This window comes from Numenius arquata, chromosome 6, assembly GCF_964106895.1.
Source record: "Numenius arquata chromosome 6, bNumArq3.hap1.1, whole genome shotgun sequence".
In the NCBI taxonomy this organism is placed as follows: domain Eukaryota; kingdom Metazoa; phylum Chordata; class Aves; order Charadriiformes; family Scolopacidae; genus Numenius; species Numenius arquata.
Window position 1 is genome coordinate 47,186,993 of NC_133581.1, and position 14,782 is coordinate 47,201,774.

Here is a 14,782-nt window from a genome sequence, read left to right on the forward strand (position 1 = left end):
CTGCCTGTGTAGTTCTTGTTTGGTGGACAGATGGAGAACTTCGGTCTCCAGAGCCTGAAATCGGCACTGTTCATCACAACACATTTTGAAGAGGAAATTCTCTCTTAACAAACCAGGAAGAAAATGTGGTGGTTTTTTTTCTTTTTTTTAAAGAGCTTAGTTTGGTCAGAGTAAGATGAGCTGGTTTTCAGAACTTCACTGGGCATGCAAGCAGGGGGCATTTCTTTTCCTGCAGAAGACTTTCTGACATTCCTATCACTCCCCAGCAAGGGAATAGAGCAAAATTCCTTCTAAATCCCACCATGTTTCTAGCTAAATGCTTTATGACTGGGTTTTTCTCATCCCCTCTGGCTCTGGCTGTTTACAAAAAGAGAATGGCTGGTAAGCTGCGTTAATAATCTGGTATTAAGTGTTCCCTGGATCCCAACTCTCTGGGCAGTAAACAGCTCTGCCCTCTCCTCTTATCCCCCACTAGTCTCACTGTGCCAGGCTGAATTCAGAGGCCTCTGCGGAGGGACAAATATCTTCTTGCTTGCCATACTAATAGTAACAGCTTCCTCTCCTTCATCTCCTGTCACATCTAGGAAGCTGTAAAAATACCAATAATATTTAAAATGAATGGCCTCTTTTCAAGTCTATAGTAATGAATTTACCTCAGGGGCAGGGGACAATGTGTGCCAGGAGCTATGTGTGCCAGAGTTATGTTAGGAATAGCTTTGTTAGCATTTAGTTCCTTGTGACTCCAGTGCTAAGGCCAGGTTCTCATGGTTGTCTTTCCTCAGCTGTTTCCAAGAGTGGGCTTCATCCTCTTCACAATCAACAGTGATTTATCCTGCTGTTTGCTGTTCCCTTGGTTACTTTGTCTTCAGTTTGTTTCTACTTCCTTGTAATTCCTGCTAGTGGTTAAGCAATGCCTGTAGAGTTTGATGTTCAGACAGCATTTTCAGTAATAGCTGTGCAGAGTCACACTCACCCATATTTATGTAATTTCCAAAGCATCTTATGGCTTGGTTCTTTTCAGTCAGGCAATGTATAAATGCCAAGGTCAATCAAAATCATAAAGTGAAGTAACATCCTCTGCCACTCCAAGTTTTATCCATACTTTCTCATATCCTAAAGCTGCTATTCAGCAGAACCTGCAGAACTGAGATTAGTCTTTAAATCTAGTAATTATGGAAAGAAAGAAAGTAGAAGAATTATAAAGTATAGGTTCTAAATAGACAAAGAACAATAGAGGTAATCTGGGGTTTTTTTGTGTCATCTTCTAATATAGAATAACTGAAGAGGCAGAGAAAAAAATAAATAAAGAAAAAGACATTTTTACACCAAAACCATGTAAATAACTGTTATAAAACTTGTTGACAAAAAGCACTGCTTGAGTCACATAGCACAAAATGATAGCAAAAAGCTCTAAGGAAATTCTTGAAAAGAGAGTAACCTCACTGATCATGTGATGGTTAAGAAGGTCTCCATAAATATGCTGAAAGCCTCATCTAGGCACTAGGAGTGTGAGGAACCATACCAGCTTAATTGATGGCTTAAAGTTATTTAGTAGTAGGTCCATTGAAGTCAAAAGCCACACTAAGCAGCGTTTTGGCCATTTAGATGTTTTTTGATAGAGTATTGTGTGGATAGGTGCACTTCCTTCTCATAGCTGTTTTAAGAGAAGAGATGTAATTGTGGACAGGTAAGAGTAAAAACTGCTATATTGAGTTAGACTGAAAGCTTTCCTAGGCCTGTCTCTTGGTTGGCTGTGAATATTTCAGGAAAAAGTGTAGAAAATATTGCAAGTAGAGTTGTCCTTCTCTCCATGTACCCTTCCAGCTTCTGCTGTCAGTGTTTTAGGAAATTCCTAGGGCAGAACTTCTAAATTGTTATTTGTACCACTGATACATTACTTTTTCTGGCCTATCTTTTGGATACCACAGTATTCTCTTTCCTTTTTTGTTTAAAAAGCACCCCCTCCTTCTGTAAATTTCAAACACACTGCCTGATAATTTCATTAGGCACTCCTTAATTCCACTTCTGCAAGAAACAGCAATTAATAATTTGCTATTCATCTTTTCTGTACTTTTCCTGATTATAAATATATAGCACTTCTGTTACAGCTGTGCCCAGCCATCTCCTTTCCATTCTGTATAGTCCTAACCAGGCCAGGGCGCTATTGAAATACAACTGACATGAACAATTTACACTAGCAAGTAACATTTTAGACAGTAAAGCATTTGAATGGCCTAACCATATGTTCTCCTCCGGTGTAGATATGACCAGCATTCCTCCCTTTGAATCTCTTTGGAGCTGTAATTCTCTGAAGCCCAGAGCATCACAGGCCTCTTTTGCTGAGAAGATAGACCAGAAATCTGTGCTCCTTGCACCTGGTTTCAGACAGGTGTGTCAGACAGGACCTTCCAAACGTGTCCTCTCTACAGCAAAACTAGTTCTTGCCAATGACACCTTTACCGAGGATGGGGAGGATAAATCTCTGCTTTCCCAGAGCACACTGAAGCTCATGTCTGATCCATCAAACTGGAGTCTCTCCACGGAGAAGGATGTATTCCCAGCCATAAGTTCTGAACACAGGTTAGGGTACTCTGATCCCACATCACTGGACCCACCAGCTGAGGCCACAAGAATCCTTGATGCTTTGACTTTCCAGTCATCTTTGGAAGGAAACCATAGCGCTGTGGGCACCTTGCAACAAGTGGCTTCGAACGGCACGCGCTTCTCTGATGATCTGAGTGCCAGGTTCCGCTCCCACAGGCTGGACTCCTCTTCCTCAGGAGAAATAATGAGCATGCTTGAGGGCTGTCTCCAAACTGCTGAGCCATCCATGGTTGTGTCAACATCAGCTGTTACAGCACGTTCCTTCTGTCCAGGGAGGGAATGCGGCCTTGGCAGTAGTATGACCTTTCCGAAAATACGAACTCCCACTACACCAAGAGACAGTATCCAACTAGCCAAGAGGCATTACAGCCAACCACAGCCAGGGGCTAATGCTTTCCATCACATAATGAGCTTAGAGGCTAGCACCTTCCAGCCCATAACAGACTCCCTAGTCTGCCATGGGCAAGTGAAGGAGACAGACATCGATGATGATGGGGTACTGGAGAAGATGGAGACAGAACGTGACCTGGTGAAGGAAGAAGCTGAAGCGTGTGAGGAAATCAAACACTTATCTGCAGGGCAAAGAGAAGCTGTGAGTTCTGAGGCCGGCGTACTTGACCCAGGAGGTAAACCTCCCACACCACCGCTGCACAGATTACCATCGTGGGTAAGAAATGCAAGGACAACAGTCTGAGAAGTGCTGTTTATCTTTGAGTAGTGCCCAGTAGTTAGGCTACAATAGCTCTTGGTCTCACACTGTTGTTTCCTGTGGACATCAGTCACATTTCTGAACCACCTAGTCTGACAGTTTCATATCATGGGGCATGCTGTTTCCACTGACATTTTTTTTGTTCTTTTCTCTTTATAAGGGAAAAAAAAAAATCCATGGAAGAAAATAGCACTCAAGAAACATAGGAATAAAAATGGAAGTTAAGAGGTGCTGCATTATGATTTATCCTTATGAGTCATCAACAGTTAATCCTTAGTTCTGTTGTCATCTGTTTAAGACAGGAAAGTGAGTGCAAGTAAATGGACAAGACTGGATAGTTTCACGGTCAGAAAAAGCTGTGAATACTAGAATAGATACATGGATTAAGTCTCAGCATTCTTATCTCGTGGTATACTTCTGCTATCAGGAAAATTTTGTGAAAACCATTGGTAAAGTGAATATACATGTCCGATTGCTTACTTCACGTGAGAGAGAAGTCTGTTATTATCACTTTCAGTTGCTTGTTAGTTCAGATGGTTGGATTGTTTACTAATGTGTCGATCTAATTGATAAACTTGGTGGAAATCAATGTAGTAACAAAAGCGATAATTCTATTATTTTCAATTTGCTTTTTTGAAGGCCTAGGCAAACAAATGGTTTATCGAAGGTGCAAAGTCAAGTGCTGATTGTTAATCTTCATGTTTTATAATTTTTTTTCTACGGAAACGTAACATTATTTGTGATTTTTGACTGTGTCCTTTATGATACCAATTTAAAACCCAGTATAATCACAGCTATTTTTCCAAAAGAATTTCTTTTAATTCAGTCCCTAATATGGACCTGTGTTGGGGATGAAGCTGGACAGTGTAGTAAAAGAAACTGCAGTTTTTAAGATGTCTGGTTTATTTGCTGTAGAAGTCAGAAAGGTGTTGTGAACAGTGTATTCCCTTGGAAGAAAGAAAGTATGGCTCAGAGATTGGCTACTATTCCTTTCTCTGATCTAGAGTTCCTACGTAAGGTTCTTCTGGTCCCTCAGGCTAAATTTTTCACAGGTGATCATCAGCTCCACATCCACCTTCTAAATATCTAACTTGAGTTTGGCAAGTTAATTTGATTAGAGAAACGCTGAGCACTTCTCTGCTGCAACTGTATTTAGTTATTTTCATTACAAACGATGTTACATGATGCTAAATTCTCAAAAAGTCAGGTCTGAGCACCTGAAATGGATACTCCAAAGCTACTGCTTAATTCATAGCATCACCTATGTCTGAGTTTGTCTTCTGGAAAATAGTAATAGCACCTATCAATGTCTCTCCCAGGGTTTTTGTAAAAAATTTTATTAGTGTTTATGAAGCATTGCAGAATTATAGTCAGGAACACCACAGGAAAAAGCCATTATTTTGTCTTCAGACCAGAGTCAAGTAAGTGTATGCAAGTAGGGCAAATCTAGGTGTATCAAACACTAAAGCATGAATAGAATATTAAATAGCAGCTTAATCAGTAAGAAATGTCCATTATACGCCCTGAATAGGAAGTGTCTGGGGAAAAAAATACACATAATATTTCATTAGAGACTAACTCACAATGGATATACATACAGAAAACTCTGTCATTTCTTTTTTTATCTACTGGACTTTGCAGTCTTAAGGACTTTCATGTATATGTATTATGTGTGTTATCTGATTGTGATTGGTTGTATTCCTTAAGGAGCAGCAAGAGAATTTCTAGCTTTGATTTTTATTCATTTTAGACTGGTTGATGTCTTAGACATAACATTGCATTTAGTTACAGATTTGGGTTCCCCCCTTGGAATTTTTATCAATTTGTGAAGCACTTGGAGATCCTTTGAACTGAAAGCTCCATATGTTGTTATAAATGAGACACAGGCTTATTGAGAACATTCCAGGCATTTCTTTCATTCCCTTATCAGGGAAAGGGAATCCTTTGCAGGTGGTGACTCAATAAATTGTCCTGATTTAGGGCCGTTCTTGATTCATTTTAATGTATTGTTCATAAAGTGGAAAAAACAGCTTTTCCCAAGCTGTGATATAGTCATTTATTGATAATTGCATGTAGGTGTTCCACTGTGGATATTAGCTCTGTAGCATTTATAAGCCAAGTTTGTTGGGATTCGGGGAATTGCGCTCAGATGCCCACTTCCACAAATGGTCATTCACTCAACATCTGGTAGACTAGAGCAACCTTTCTTAGGAGGCTCCTCCTTCCTGCCCAAGGTGTGATTGTGATGTAATTCTGTGACACAAGCATTTCTTTTTGCAGGAATCATGTTTTTGTCTGACCATTGCTGTTCATGGTATTATTGTTCCAGGAGAGTCGAATCTATGCTGTGGCTAAGTCTGGCATGAGGTTTTCTGAAGTGGCCACAGTGAATGATACTTCCAGCTGCTGTAAGTTCTAGACAAGATCCATCCTTAGAGGGAGCTTACAGTGATAGTGTGGGACCTGAGCTTCTGGCTGTTCACATTTCTTCATTTCCTTGCCTGTTTTCAAAGTAAATTTGATTTCCCAGATAGCCACAATAAAGAAAGGAAAGGAGGAGGATATGTCTGATCTTGAGGATGGTTGGTGCTGGGCTGTTTGAACCCCTACATTCAGTGACATCTTCAGGGCCTCCATTATCTCCTTCATCACTTTTGCTGACACTATTCTGCCTTTGCATGGCTGTAACGTGCTTTTAGTCTTTTGATTTACCGTCACCTTGCCCTGTTATGGCTTTTACCTATCTGGACATGGTGCACTGCATTGCCATTGTACCATAGGGAGCACAGGGTGGGTAAGATGTCTTACAGGCTAAATGGAGGGCCCATTGCAGCTGTCTCTGGGAGTTGTAAGTAATTAATTGCATATCCTCTGGCCTTTCTGAGGCCAAATTGTCTAGGATCGCAATCCTCCATTATTTGATGTCCCAAGAGGCTACATAAAATCTTACATGCATATGTGTATGTCTCCATTAAAGCCTCCTTCTTTTCAACAGTTTGTATTATTTGCTTTCTCTCTGAATTTTCCCAGTTTCCAATTTGTCGCGTTCAACTTCTGGGCCATTTACCTGTCTCATCTACAGAAATATCACAGTGCCAGTCTACACTACGCTGAAGGGGGTAAGGAGTTACCTCACTTTTCCTCTATGAAAAGCATGGTCCAGGGCTGCCAGTAATTTGAGAGAGAACGGGATGAAGCTGTGCAGTGAAGGAAAGGAAATTAGAGAATGCCAGGAAGTACTGAACACCAAAAGAATGCAGAAAGAGTAGGAGATGATAAATGTATTTAGGAATACAAAACACTGCAGCAAGAAAGAGGGCTCTTGAGAGGTTATGGGGAAGCACAGGGATAGTGGAACAGTAGAAGGGTGTAACCAGAGGACACCAAATTAGATCAGACTAGAGAGTCCAGATTGGAAGTTCTCAGGCTAGAAAGGGAGGAAATGAGGAGCCCTGGGACAGTAGTGGGCAAGGCAGTGTGAAAATGAAGGGCCAGCATTGATTGCTCTGTCTCCTTATTGAGCAGGAATTGTTCTGGGAAACTCTTCCCTCACATGCTGACCATACAGGTCTGTTTTCCAGAAAGCCACACAGATCAGCAACGTGCCTTTCTTAGATGAGTCTTCAGGCTCTGATGATGACTGTGGCTCCCATGCCAGCTTCAGGACTTCTACTGCTGGATCCGAGAACAGGAAAACTAGCATGCCAGGCAGCCCTCGCGCAGTGAAGAGAGGTAAAGTGGGAGTATTGCAACTGAGCAGCATGAACTCAGTCCTCATAGGTGAGGCAAGATGTCCTGAACATGCAAAAGCTCAGCCTTGGTGATGGTAATAAGGAGTTCTCCGAGAATGTGTGCAGATATCAATAGCTACTGAGTAGAAACCTATCCTCTTAGATGGATTTTTACCGCTGGTAGATTTCCATCCAGGCAATTGCTAAGCTAAGATCATGGGAAGGGTTGATCTCCCAAGCTCATCACATATCCAGTGAAGCCATCTATACCTTTTCTGTGACTTCTTGTAAGAAAGCTAGTACATTAAAGAAAATGGTTTTTGTCTCTGTCACTGGCTTCTTGACCAGTAAGCAGATCTTTGCTATCTTTGAGAGGCATCAGGTAATCTGGGTCCTGGCTAGGATAATTTTTCTTGACTGCTGGCAAGGTTAAACTGGATCCTTGAGTAGAATTTTCATTACAATTGGTAGTCAACAAAATAGAACCCCATTTCCTATAGTCTTAAGTTCTATTGTGATGCATTGGCTGATGTGTCTGTGCATTGCCATGGACCAGTGGCGGCAGATTCACAGATTCACAGAAAAGCAAAGCCTCGTTGCTGGTGAAGCCTTTTCTTTAGTTTGAATGACAGAGGCTTGAGGCTTTATGCTGGATGTTTTCAAGATGGAAACAGCATGTCTGTGCTTTAAATAACAAGTATCTTGGTTTTGGTTTTATTTTTCTGATGTATTTTTTCATCTCTGTTTATTCAGCAGAAAATTTATTTCACTGTCGGTATCCAAAACTCACTGCTTGTCTTCCTAGGTAAAAGAAAGGTCTCAGAAGTTTGGTTACTGGGGTTTGAGTTTCCAAAGTCTGATCTCATTTGTTCTTCTTGAACAAAAAATCCTTAATGGTGAATTCAAAAACTCTTCAGAGTGTGCAGTATTCTGTGCCTGCTTCTGTCTAGCTATGATTCTCGTTCTTTCCTTTATTTGGAACAGGTGTATCTATGTCCTCACTGAGCTCCGAGAGTGACTATGCCATCCCTCCTGATGCCTACTCCTTGGATGGTGACTATTCAGAGCCAGAACATAAGCTACAACGAACATCTTCCTATTCTACTGATGGTGGAATTTGCACTGTAAGTCTTGCTACCTCACAGTTGTGAAGGGGTGGAAACAGAGCCTTGGCCTTGAAAGAGAAAAAGTATAACTACAATATATTGAGTGATCATCTGCAAAGTGATGCTCTAACAGACTGGGCTGTTGGTCCAGCTGGTTTGTATCAAAAGACAGTATGTGATGCTTCAGAAGAAGGGGCAATTTCTGTTATGTAATTAGATAAAAGGATAAGCATCAAGGTCTGTATTCTTTCCTGATGACCTGTTAGTCAGAAGCTGGCATTCTGTTAGTCATATTCTACTTTAATGATGGCCTTACACTTCTGTGACAAAGCAAGTTTGGAAATTCAGAGGAAGGAAGGAGAAAGGATAGAATGTTTTGGCCTAGAAGAAAACCTCAAACATGGGCAACATGAAATTCTGTACTTTTGAATGTAAGAGATCAAGCAGATAAGGAACAGGAGTCTAATCATGATTTGGAGTCAGCCTTCACGTTTATTTGGAAAATCACTGCTATGGTAGGAAACCCATTTAGTTTTCAGTGCATCAAACAATCAGTGAAATGATCTTCAGGTGTCTTCTTTACTAAAGCAACACACTGTGGTATTTGCAGCTACACAGAACATCTAGTACTGTCTCCAAGTTGTGCAGAGAGAACTGGCCTTGGATGGCTGCTGCTCCCATCTGGCAGAGTAAAGTGGAAAATGATGGAGGTGCAGCAAATGTCTGAGCTTGACTTCAGCGCTCTTTCATTTGTGTCTTGAGAGGTGCAAGATAACCTTGTTGTCTCCTTGCTTTTTGCCCTCCAGGAGCCCATGGAGAAGTCAGGTTACTTGCTGAAAATGAGCAGCCAGGTGAAGATGTGGAAGAGACGATGGTTTGTTCTAAGAAACAGACAAATCATGTACTACAAGTCTCCGGTGAGTCACTGGGATACATTTACTCCTGTGTGGAGGTGCAGGGGAATGCTGTCTGCAGAACTGGTTCCAGGCTCATACCACTGGCAGAGGGCGCAGCCATGGGCAAGCTTCCCCCAAATGTCCTGCCAGAGAACTTTGTCTGACCCACAGCTTCAACCATGGGTCTCTGCTTAGGCAGGGAAGCTGCTGGTGGCAGTTTCCAGAGATGAAAGGTTGTTCACAAGGACAGAAGTTTGACATTTACTGCTTCACTTCATACAGATGATGAAAAACAGAAGGCATACCATGGTCCAGCTTTGGTCATGTTTAAGATGAAAATAAAGGAAAAATAAATTACAGTACTAGGAGGACACAGATACATACTCATCAGTCAGTATATGGGGCTCTAAGGAAAACTACAACTTTTAGGGGGAAGAAAGCTGGATTCTTTCATCTTTCACCCTCCCACACGGACATGAAAGTATTAGAAAAGTATGGTAAAATTGAAAATAAGCTTTCATGCAAAATGCTGTCTTACAGTGATCAATGAAACAATATTGAGAGAGCGTGTTTGTGCATTCAAACCTTTCCAAATGCTTTTTATAACTCACAACTATTTCAAATGAAGCTACGTTATTTCAAAAATTCTAGCAGTATGAACTCAAAATTTGTATATACAATAAAATATATTTTTGGTTGGCCTTCATTATTCTGCTCTACATTAGAGGGAATTATATTTAGGGATATTTTCCTTCCATACTTTTTTCTTCTGGATACAAGAGTTTCCTCCATACCTGCATGGTTACAAAGTATTCCTGTGTATATACACATCTTTGCTTACAATTCAGAAATACTGAGAAGATTTATTTTCAACTTTTTTCAGTTGTTGTCATATTCTCACGATACACCTTAGGGCACAATGCATCTTTATTTCTGATACTACGTTTGTCAATCAGAATTCACAAGTAAATTATACATATATATTATATCCATACATATATCTATAAAAAATAACTTCATAAATATGCAGAATTTACTGTTGGTTGGAAGGAACTTCTGGAAAGCCCTAGTCCAACTGACACATTGAAGAGGGACTCTCACCAGGTATAGATCAAACCACATATGGCTTTGTCTACCTGAATCTTGAAAACTTCCAAAGGTGGGAGTTCAACCACTATCTGGGTACCTGTTTGGTGTTGTATTTCCTTCCCAGTGAGAAAGGGTTTGTTGTTTTTTTCTGTAGGGTTGTTGGTTTTTTTTCCTAGTGTCCAATCTGTACTTCATAAGACAATATTTGTTGCCATTACTCTTGCATTGTCTGCCACTCCTCAGGAGACTTTTGCTTCATCATTGCAAAGGGATCACACTGTCTCATACCCAACCTGGCAAACTTCAGCTGTCCCTTCCTGCTCATGAATACAGACTCCAACCTGTACATGCATATAATGGTGTATTTAAGTACTCTAAGACCCACCTGAATTTTTTTCCTGCTGAAAAAGTTGTTTGCTTTCTTTCCTCAGAGTGACGTTATCCGCAAACCACAAGGGCAGATGGAGCTGAATTCCTTGTGCCAAATTGTCAGAGGGGAAGGGTCGCAGACATTCCAGGTAAGCATTGCTTTTTCATCCTGCAGATAACCTCACACTCAGCTGCTGGGTGAGAGAGCACTTATTTCAGGCTGAATGGTACTGTATGTCTCAATTGATATGAGCTTACTTTATCTGGCCCCTGTGTTTCCTGGCACAAGCCAGTTAGTTAAATAATGGGGAAAGAGCTAAATTGTAACCCAAATACAGCTTCTTGAAAATGGAATAAATTCTGCTTTTGTTTTGTTTTGTTTTGCTTTGTTTTACACCATAGCACTTTCCTTTTTTGCAGTTAGGACTGAGAGTTTGAAATCTGTGGGGAAAAGCGATACAATTAAAACCAGATAGTACCTAGGATCTCCTCTTTCTGAAAGACTCCTCTCAAGATCTCCAGTCTGACTTTACATGTTTGGAGGATCTGAAGAAACATCTGAAGTGTTGGATTCCAATTAGAATTCAGCTTCCAAAGTACTAGAAGTTAGCCCATCACTGGGTTCAGTTTTAAGTCGTTATTGTTAGAGGACTTCATTATAAACGTGGTATTAAAGTTTCTCTCATACTGACTGCAAGGCATGTGGCCTGACCTGTGAGCTACCTTCTGCCTTTATGGAACTGAAGTTTCTAAGGCTTAATACTATTAAATTCATAGCATCTTTCCTCTCAAAGAGTCACAAGCTATTGAAGGCAGAATGCAATACAAAGTGAAGGCAGCAAAAAAAATTCATTTAAAATTAAAAATTAGCAGCAGCACAGAGAAACAAGAAAGTACAAGAGAGGAGACAAAGCTACAATGTACAACAGAAATAGCAAAAGCGCTCATAAGAATTTGATTCATCTGAGTTAAAGCCCTTTCACTTGGGCTTTGAGGATTAGCACCTTTCTCTTACCCCCAAAAAATCCCTCCTGAACCACCAAAAAAAATTTGTATGGGATAATGAAACTCAGCAGCTGAAGAAAAGATTTGTAGGTGTGCAGATTTTTACCTGCTCACTCCTTTTTCTTCCAGCTCATAACAGAAAAGAGAACCTATTTCCTGACAGCAGACTCTCCCAACATCCTGGAGGAATGGATTCATGTCCTACAGAGTATCCTGAGAGTGCAAGTGACCAGTCCTGTTGGTGTTCCTCATAGTGATGCTAAACCTACTGTGAAAGGTTGGCTCACCAAGGTAAAATACTATTTTTTAGTTTATTCCGTTTAGCTCAGTATTGACAGTGTACCAGCTTCTTGGTTTGCACAGTAAATGTCAGCAAGAAATTAGTATTTTAATACTCCCTAGAAGAGCGGGGAAAGAAAGAAAAGTAGCAGTACATTTCTGTATTTCAGAGAGAGGAACATTTGTATAAATGATAAGGAGTGGGACAAACAAGGCTACTGAGAGATACTATCTTTGTCAAATAGTAATAACAAATACCTAGTTTATGTATGCTTTTCTTCAACAGAATTCACAGTATGTCATAATAAAAAAACAACCATCAGGAAACAGTGTTAAATGTCACATTTACTTCATCTTAACTTGGTGATATAGGGCAGTTTCAAAGAAAGGGCTTGTATGGTTCTAGGCATTTATTTCTATCATAACAGAGTGCATGCACATAAGTACAGAGTACAATTTACATAGTAAAAAGCACAAAGTACAATGGCTGAAAATTCTTATGCTTTATGCCGTTTCCATAGATGAGTTTTTCATGCCAAGTTACTATGAATTTTTTAATATAATTCTGGCCAGCATCTAAAGATGGCTGAAGGCAACCTGCATCTGAAGCTTGTTCATCTGCAATAGGAAACAGCTCCCTAGACTACACATTGACTGGTCTTTTTCTGCTGAGGTGAAATGATTCATATTTATAATCTTACAAAGGTTATTCTTAATATTGTATTTCAGGATACAGAAATGATGGGTTGTTGTGAATAAGTAAAATACTTCACAAAATCTTAGACCTGTTTCCATAAGCACCTGTCTCCCATCTACTTATGTGGGATATACTTACTGCTTTTGGAAGTGATGCCCTGTATGTTTTGAGAGGAGCTCATATTAGCATAGAACAAATAATATATGCAGGGTTTTAAGGGAGAGTTGAATTGAAAACTGGAATTCTAGAAAATCTTTCCAGCAACACTGCTGATGTTAAAAACATGTATTTCTTTGTCCTCCTTACAGGTCAAGCATGGTCACTCTAAGCTGGTCTGGTGTGCACTGATTGGAAAAACTTTCTACTACTATCGAAATCATGAAGATAAGGTAATTCCTTTTCCCCTTTTGTTCCTGAACCCTCCTTTCCCATTTCTCATGATGCTTTCTTTCCTTTTACTGCTTCTTTGTCTCATACTTCAAGCTATTTCCTTCTAACATCATCTGCTCCACAAAGCGAATCAATATTTCATCTGGTTTTTTAAATATTCTTTTTTTAAAGCTAAAATGACAAAAGACTTACAAAGCAAGTGACTGCTCTTTCTCAGATCACTGTATTGTTTGTCGCTCTCTCCAGTTGGTCTTGTGAAGCCTTTAGAGCAGACTTTTCTACAGCAGCTGATATATTTTGCATACTATCATGTAAATAAGTAGCAACAACAATATGGGAAGAGGAAAGTAATTTCGTCAGTGTAATGTGCTTCCACTTCTGGAAGCTTTACCTAATGGTCCATTACTTTGTCTTGGAGATGTGGAAACCCAAGTTTTAGAATATCAAGAAGTACTGTGACTCATACTTGGGATTGACCTCCAGGGTCAGCACAGCAGATATACTCTGTTTGTATGAATCTACCTATTTATGTAATTTTAAAAGTACTTATTTTCCAGTGGAAAGCAGAAAGTCTGACTAGGATCAGAAAACAGTAGCTCAAAATACTGAGCAACTGACCATCAGAAAACATCCTGCCTTGCAGAACCAATGATGTAAACACAACTGACAAGTGTAATGGAAAGAAAACAGTACCTTATGGGAAAGACCATCTTTTTATTTGCATGTTCTCATTCTGATCTGTAGATGCTCTCCCAAGAAAAATAATGAAAGTAGTAACACAGTTTGTAAGTACTTTACGTGATGAGAGAGAAGAGATTCTATAGAAATGCAAGATTATGTAATTACATTAGTTAAACACTGAATTATAATTTATTCCTTACATTTTACAGAAATGCCAACATTTTGACCTGGGTTTTCTTTCCCAGAGTTCCCTGTCCATAGTGGGAGATTAGCTATACTTACCTAACTTCCTCTCCTTATAGTGTCCCCTAGGGCATCTGCCTATGCGTGAGTCCAAAGTGCAAGAAGTAGACCGTTCCTGTGACTCTGATGAAGATTATGAAGCCACTGGTGGAGGACTTCTCTCATCTCACTGTACATTGGTGATTCACCCACAGGACCAGAGTCCCACATACTTACTCATTCGCACCAAACAGGAGAAGGTATAAAAGGCAGTCTTTTTGGAGAGCAAGAGTCTTTTTGGTATCAGCAGACAAGGGGGGTAGAGACTAAACCTGTTTATAGAAAACAAGGTCTGAATTGACCCCTACTGTTCTCATACTTATGCCTAGAACACCTGGCTGTACCATCTGACCGTAGCGGCTGGTAGCAGTAATGCCACAGTGGGCACATCATATGAACAACTCATTGGAAAACTATTGGATGCAGAGGGAGACCCCAGTAAGTAGAAACCACAAATGCTTTTCCATGGTAGCAAAACATAAGAAAGGGTAATTTTAATTCCCAGGTTTAATCCAGCCAAAGGGAAGGGAAGGAGATTCTCAATAGAACAGTGTATGATGTAGTGTCCTTTTCCCCTAGTTCTACAGTAACATCTCCAGAGAGGATACAGGCATTGCAGTGAAACTAGACAAGTCTGTCACATTGTCCTATCATTTATCAAGACATCTGAAACTTATGTAACGTAAATTAAAATTAAAATAAAGAACTGGAGCTTTAACTTTTTCCTGTTATTATTGGTTCTGATTTTCCTTACTTGGGAGTCTTGACCATACAAATGCATGCTCTCTCCTCTAAATACACTCACACACACTTGCCTTCACATCTGTTTCTCTGCCTGCGCATATAAACCCTTGCACATACATCCATGCTCGTCTGTTCCTCCTCATCTTTGATACACACATCCTGTGTGTAATAACATACGCATTCACACTTAATACTCTTTT

The 14,782-nt window shown here is 40.1% G+C and overlaps 1 protein-coding gene across 1 annotated transcript in view; it reads left to right on the top strand.

The window, feature by feature from the left end:
• The window catches only part of PLEKHH1 (pleckstrin homology, MyTH4 and FERM domain containing H1), a 44,678-nt gene that overhangs the window by 14,609 nt on the left and 15,287 nt on the right, over nucleotides 1–14,782 (top strand). The window contains exons 6-16 of the mRNA XM_074148941.1: nucleotides 2,262–3,271; nucleotides 5,643–5,721; nucleotides 6,344–6,432; nucleotides 6,895–7,045; nucleotides 8,029–8,168; nucleotides 8,957–9,067; nucleotides 10,567–10,653; nucleotides 11,639–11,800; nucleotides 12,794–12,874; nucleotides 13,859–14,038; nucleotides 14,168–14,276. Coding sequence (XP_074005042.1) covers nucleotides 2,262–3,271; nucleotides 5,643–5,721; nucleotides 6,344–6,432; nucleotides 6,895–7,045; nucleotides 8,029–8,168; nucleotides 8,957–9,067; nucleotides 10,567–10,653; nucleotides 11,639–11,800; nucleotides 12,794–12,874; nucleotides 13,859–14,038; nucleotides 14,168–14,276 — 2,199 coding nt within the window. The remainder of the gene's footprint in view (nucleotides 1–2,261; nucleotides 3,272–5,642; nucleotides 5,722–6,343; nucleotides 6,433–6,894; nucleotides 7,046–8,028; nucleotides 8,169–8,956; nucleotides 9,068–10,566; nucleotides 10,654–11,638; nucleotides 11,801–12,793; nucleotides 12,875–13,858; nucleotides 14,039–14,167; nucleotides 14,277–14,782) is intronic.